A 6,853-nucleotide genomic window follows, 5' to 3' on the forward strand; every position below is an offset into this window, starting at 1 on the left:
GCAAGAACCGTAACATAAACATAGTAAACAATAGATGATAACAAATACCAAAAACCACTAACTGTTATTACACATCAAGCCCCACCGAAAAGAAAGATAATGCCCAACCTACTGCTCTTCTACCCTTATCTAGGACCTTCATGCCCTCCAATAATTCAAGGTCAACTAAAGATGCACCACTCCTGCAACTTGCTAAGAGAGGCTTACCTAGCTTGGTTTGAGAACTAGCTACTTGGTTAACGAAGATGACAAGTCGAATCAACCAATCACACCACCATAAACGGACAAATTCAAAATGCATAGAGAAATAGGGAAGAAATCTGTAAAATCTGTTGGCAACAAATAAAGAGAAAAAAATAATAATGGCCTAGTTTCAGTATTTTGACATGATTTCAGTCAACACTAAGGAATTTGAGACACAAGAGATTAACACAAGCAGAAATAGTGCTCTATATTCTCATATTTTTGTGAGAGTACACAACCACCCTTCCCTCTTTCACATACAAATGAAGAGAGGATTCTCCAAAATCAACAGGAAATAGCAACTAAAACAATTCCAACTACATTTGTTCCATCCATATGAAAAAAGAATAACAATTCTTCACTAGAACCTAAGTTACTACACTACACTAGGCTTGTATAGCTTCTCAACCATCTTCCTGTATTCTGCACAAAAGAAAGAAAAAAAGAGGCAAAACAACTTGTTAAAAACAGTCGCGCTAAGTTGTATACTCGTAATTTCAATTTACAAGAAAGCTTAAGGATTGTTTCCAAAAGATCAATGGTTTAAGTGCAAATCAAAGTAATGTAAAAAAGGGCAGGGCAGTGTAGAGCATAGAACCGTAACATAAACTGATAACAAATACCAAAAACCACTAACATTACGCGATAGATACATTACTATAGACTACCACCAAGCCCCATCGAAAAGCAAGATAATGCTCAACTACCTATTGCCCTTCTACCCTTAACCAGGACCTTCATGCACTCCAATGTCTCTTGGAGGTAAAGAGATTGTTTCCAAAAGATCAACGGTTTAAGTGCAAATCAAAGTAATGTAAAAAGGGCAAGGCAGTGCAGAGCATACATGCAAGAACCGTAACATAAACATAGTAAACAATAGATGATAACAAATACCAAAAACCACTAACTGTTATTACACATCAAGCCCCACCGAAAAGAAAGATAATGCCCAACCTACTGCTCTTCTACCCTTATCTAGGACCTTCATGCCCTCCAACAATTCAAGGTCAACTAAAGATGCACCACTCCTGCAACTTGCTAAGAGAGGCTTACCTAGCTTGGTTTGAGAACTAGCTACTTGGTTAACGAAGATGACAAGTCGAATCAACCAATCACACCACCATAAACGGACAAATTCAAAATGCATAGAGAAATAGGGAAGAAATCTGTAAAATCTGTTGGCAACAAATAAAGAGAAAAAAATAATAATGGCCTAGTTTCAGTATTTTGACATGATTTCAGTCAACACTAAGGAATTTGAGACACAAGAGATTAACACAAGCAGAAATAGTGCTCTATATTCTCATATTTTTGTGAGAGTACACAACCACCCTTCCCTCTTTCACATACAAATGAAGAGAGGATTCTCCAAAATCAACAGGAAATAGCAACTAAAACAATTCCAACTACATTTGTTCCATCCATATGAAAAAAGAATAACAATTCTTCACTAGAACCTAAGTTACTACACTACACTAGGCTTGTATAGCTTCTCAACCATCTTCCTGTATTCTGCACAAAAGAAAGAAAAAAAGAGGCAAAACAACTTGTTAAAAACAGTCGCGCTAAGTTGTATACTCGTAATTTCAATTTACAAGAAAGCTTAAGGATTGTTTCCAAAAGATCAATGGTTTAAGTGCAAATCAAAGTAATGTAAAAAAGGGCAGGGCAGTGTAGAGCATAGAACCGTAACATAAACTGATAACAAATACCAAAAACCACTAACATTACGCGATAGATACATTACTATAGACTACCACCAAGCCCCATCGAAAAGCAAGATAATGCTCAACTACCTATTGCCCTTCTACCCTTAACCAGGACCTTCATGCACTCCAATGTCTCTTGGAGGTAAAGAGATTGTTTCCAAAAGATCAACGGTTTAAGTGCAAATCAAAGTAATGTAAAAAGGGCAAGGCAGTGCAGAGCATACATGCAAGAACCGTAACATAAACATAGTAAACAATAGATGATAACAAATACCAAAAACCACTAACTGTTATTACACATCAAGCCCCACCGAAAAGAAAGATAATGCCCAACCTACTGCTCTTCTACCCTTATCTAGGACCTTCATGCCCTCCAACAATTCAAGGTCAACTAAAGATGCACCACTCCTGCAACTTGCTAAGAGAGGCTTACCTAGCTTGGTTTGAGAACTAGCTACTTGGTTAACGAAGATGACAAGTCGAATCAACCAATCACACCACCATAAACGGACAAATTCAAAATGCATAGAGAAATAGGGAAGAAATCTGTAAAATCTGTTGGCAACAAATAAAGAGAAAAAAATAATAATGGCCTAGTTTCAGTATTTTGACATGATTTCAGTCAACACTAAGGAATTTGAGACACAAGAGATTAACACAAGCAGAAATAGTGCTCTATATTCTCATATTTTTGTGAGAGTACACAACCACCCTTCCCTCTTTCACATACAAATGAAGAGAGGATTCTCCAAAATCAACAGGAAATAGCAACTAAAACAATTCCAACTACATTTGTTCCATCCATATGAAAAAAGAATAACAATTCTTCACTAGAACCTAAGTTACTACACTACACTAGGCTTGTATAGCTTCTCAACCATCTTCCTGTATTCTGCACAAAAGAAAGAAAAAAAGAGGCAAAACAACTTGTTAAAAACAGTCGCGCTAAGTTGTATACTCGTAATTTCAATTTACAAGAAAGCTTAAGGATTGTTTCCAAAAGATCAATGGTTTAAGTGCAAATCAAAGTAATGTAAAAAAGGGCAGGGCAGTGTAGAGCATAGAACCGTAACATAAACTGATAACAAATACCAAAAACCACTAACATTACGCGATAGATACATTACTATAGACTACCACCAAGCCCCATCGAAAAGCAAGATAATGCTCAACTACCTATTGCCCTTCTACCCTTAACCAGGACCTTCATGCACTCCAATGTCTCTTGGAGGTAAAGAGATTGTTTCCAAAAGATCAACGGTTTAAGTGCAAATCAAAGTAATGTAAAAAGGGCAAGGCAGTGCAGAGCATACATGCAAGAACCGTAACATAAACATAGTAAACAATAGATGATAACAAATACCAAAAACCACTAACTGTTATTACACATCAAGCCCCACCGAAAAGAAAGATAATGCCCAACCTACTGCTCTTCTACCCTTATCTAGGACCTTCATGCCCTCCAACAATTCAAGGTCAACTAAAGATGCACCACTCCTGCAACTTGCTAAGAGAGGCTTACCTAGCTTGGTTTGAGAACTAGCTACTTGGTTAACGAAGATGACAAGTCGAATCAACCAATCACACCACCATAAACGGACAAATTCAAAATGCATAGAGAAATAGGGAAGAAATCTGTAAAATCTGTTGGCAACAAATAAAGAGAAAAAAATAATAATGGCCTAGTTTCAGTATTTTGACATGATTTCAGTCAACACTAAGGAATTTGAGACACAAGAGATTAACACAAGCAGAAATAGTGCTCTATATTCTCATATTTTTGTGAGAGTACACAACCACCCTTCCCTCTTTCACATACAAATGAAGAGAGGATTCTCCAAAATCAACAGGAAATAGCAACTAAAACAATTCCAACTACATTTGTTCCATCCATATGAAAAAAGAATAACAATTCTTCACTAGAACCTAAGTTACTACACTACACTAGGCTTGTATAGCTTCTCAACCATCTTCCTGTATTCTGCACAAAAGAAAGAAAAAAAGAGGCAAAACAACTTGTTAAAAACAGTCGCGCTAAGTTGTATACTCGTAATTTCAATTTACAAGAAAGCTTAAGGATTTACCTTCTTGATTGCACCAAAGAGCTGCAGCTTGAGTGTTCAGAGGTGAGGTTATGTTTGGCTCTGATACAATATTACAAAGAAGGAAAACAATATATTAGAGAATGCTTAAGCTAATAAAGATCAAATTGGAAAAATGTAACTATAGCTTATAGTTCTTACCTCCAAGCAAACTCTGAATTGAAATAAGTATAGTCCTCACATCATAAGCAGATGACCACTTATCCTGCAATGACATGGTGGTATTCCACACATCAGATCAGATGTTACAAAGATGCTAAACCACACCAACTATAATACGAGACCACTAACGGATTCAGAATTTAAATCCAAATCATTACCAACAACAATAGCATGCCTTAATCATTACCAACAACAATAGCATGCCTTACCCCTACCTCGTGTAGAGATAGAGAGGTTGTTTTCCTATTAGACCCTTGCCTTAAAATAAAGGCATATCCAAGCAATTTGAACAAGACTCAGATGGGACTGTTACCTGAAGAATGTCTAAGCATATGTTGCCATACACATCAACATTGGGATGAAAGCAACCGGTCTCGAACTTGACCTTTGGTGGTTTAAAAGGGTAATCAGCAGGAAATGAAAGAGAAAGCTTGTATTCTGTTCCTTCAAAAACTGTATCTTTGCTACCAGTTATTGTCCCTTTCCAGCAGAATATATTGTCTTCTTCAGGAAATGCAGATATTCCAGAGTCACCACTCATCTAAAACATAATGAAAAACAACTTTAAGTTACAGGAAATTTCTCACAGAAATAGAAATGAAAAGTATAGAGGTTTCTCTAATTCCTTACCATTAGAGCCATCAATTCAGATTGCAACCTAATAATACAACCAAAAAAAACCTTAAATCAGATTTGTGAATAGCATTGAAATCTAAACATTCCCTAAACCTAAATCCATAAGCACAAAGATATCACGTAAAAATATAGCCAGATGACTAAATAGCAACCAAATGTGAAGATATAATTTGAAACTCACATAGAATGATCTTGCATAAGCACTAAAATCAATTTGAGCATATATCCGTATGAGAAAACACCTAAATAAAACCCAAGATTTCAACATTTTGACAAGCAATCTTGAAAATCAAATCGAAGATCTACAACCCTAATAAAACCATCTCTCAAAATCCAGATCAAAAAATAAATTACACAAGCACAAAATCAAACTATTAACATACCCAAGAACCATTAACACCCAAAATCCAATTTTTCAAAAAAGACTTGAATGAACCAATCCACACACACAGATCAAAACCCATATCAAGAAAATGAAATTCAAAAGCCCCAAATCAAATAATAAACATACCCAAGAACCATTAACACCCAAAATCCAAATTTTCAAGAAAAGACTTGAATGAACCAATCCACACACACAGATCAAAAACCCATATCAAGAAAACGAAATTCAAAAGCCCCAGATCAAATTACAAACACACCTAAGAACCAAAAACATCAAAATTCAAAGATTTGAAGGAAAGAAAAAAGAGACACCTTTTAAGAACAGATTGAGTATCAACAGTCTTTGCAGTAGTCTGTGCCTGCTTTGGTGAATGCATGACTTGAGCAGCAGTTGCAGGAGTGTTGCTGTTGTTTCCACTGTTCATTGTAGCCATCAAAAATGATGAAAATCAAGAAAAGAGAGGATTTTTGAAGTAGGACCCTTTCTTCTTCTTGGGTTTATTCAGAGGAGAAAAGGGTTGAAAGAGATTTTTGATAAAGAAGATTAAGAGATTGTGACAACACTATATAGAAAAAAACTTCTTTTTTTTTTGAACGTTAAAAGGTGTGCGGCGAAATTAGGGTGAACACATTCTAACGGCTACTTTCAAACTTATTGGGAGGGGAAGGGAATAAATTATAATTTTTTTTAGATTGTTTAAATTTTCAAATTATATTGTGAATTCTGAGTAGTAATGTAAATAATTATTTGGGTAGGGGAAGAAATAGGCCCTTACTATAGTTGATTCGGAGTCAAAAAGTTCATTTTTTCTAATTAAAATTTTATATTGGGCCATTTATTTTTATCATTTCATCAAAATAGATAAGTTGCTCAATTTATAACGGATGGCTAAATAGCCATTTATTTTTAAATTATTTTTTTAAGTAAGTTGTTGGGCTTTGAGCAATTTATCTTGATATTTTTTTAAAAAATAAAGTGTATTGTTGGATATTGAGCGACTTGCCTTTAATTTTTTAATTTTTTTTTATTGAAATAAGTCGCTTTGAGTTAAGTGACCATCCAATTAATTTGTCTTTTTGGATGTTAATTATCCTATATATAAATGTTCAGATTTATTCATTTTCATCATAAGAAAATTTGGTTTTTTGGTTATTTCATCTTTTTGTATTCATGTTGGGGGTGGTAATATTGTGCATGAAGTTGTATCTATAAGACATAATCGACCTTCTATAATGGTGCAAATGTTTTCTGTATCCCCTAAATATAAGCTTCAACACTTATTAAAAAACAAAATGACCATGCTTGCAATGCTTAAAAAGAAACAGAATAAGTATAAGTGATTCGCAAAATATAGTGGTTATTATTGGACGATATTCAACGTTCTTTACGTCTAATGGACTTCCAATATATGGTGAGCCGTGTATCCAATGATGACTGTTTGTCTTTATTTCTTTGTAGCGTTGAAATTTTTGCTAATCAAATTAACATAACAACGCTTAACATGTATGCGTCAATTGAGCGTTGTCCTAATGTTTAAGAACACACCAACAATGAGTTTGATCATTGAAATACTAAATATTTTCCACGTTCAAATATTGGTTCATCAAGGGCTGCAG

The 6,853-nt window shown here is 34.9% G+C and overlaps 1 protein-coding gene across 1 annotated transcript; it reads right to left on the reverse strand.

The window, feature by feature from the left end:
• Positions 1-3,694: 3,694 nt before the first annotated feature.
• LOC129902742 (ubiquitin-conjugating enzyme E2 20) lies at positions 3,695-5,869 on the reverse strand. The gene is made up of 6 exons (XM_055978118.1): positions 5,549-5,869; positions 4,847-4,874; positions 4,530-4,757; positions 4,196-4,259; positions 4,037-4,096; positions 3,695-3,933 (listed from the first exon to the last, which is right to left on the reverse strand). The coding sequence occupies exons 1-6, from the start codon at positions 5,668-5,670 to the stop codon at positions 3,887-3,889; spliced, it is 549 nt and encodes a 182-aa protein (XP_055834093.1). The 5' UTR covers positions 5,671-5,869; the 3' UTR covers positions 3,695-3,886.
• Between the last annotated feature and the right edge of the window lie 984 nt (positions 5,870-6,853).

Source organism: Solanum dulcamara, chromosome 9 (genome assembly GCF_947179165.1).
Source record: "Solanum dulcamara chromosome 9, daSolDulc1.2, whole genome shotgun sequence".
Taxonomy (NCBI): domain Eukaryota; kingdom Viridiplantae; phylum Streptophyta; class Magnoliopsida; order Solanales; family Solanaceae; genus Solanum; species Solanum dulcamara.

Coding starts and splice junctions, on each gene's coding strand:
- LOC129902742 (XM_055978118.1), bottom strand. CDS start 5,670: ATGGCTACAATGAACAGTGGAAACAACAGCAACACTCCTGCAACTGCT. Junction 4,758..4,846: donor CTGAATTGATGGCTCTAATG/GTAAGGAATTAG, acceptor ATTATGTTTTAG/ATGAGTGGTGACTCTGGAAT. Junction 3,934..4,036: donor TCTTTGGTGCAATCAAGAAG/GTAAATCCTTAA, acceptor TCTTTTGTGCAG/AATACAGGAAGATGGTTGAG.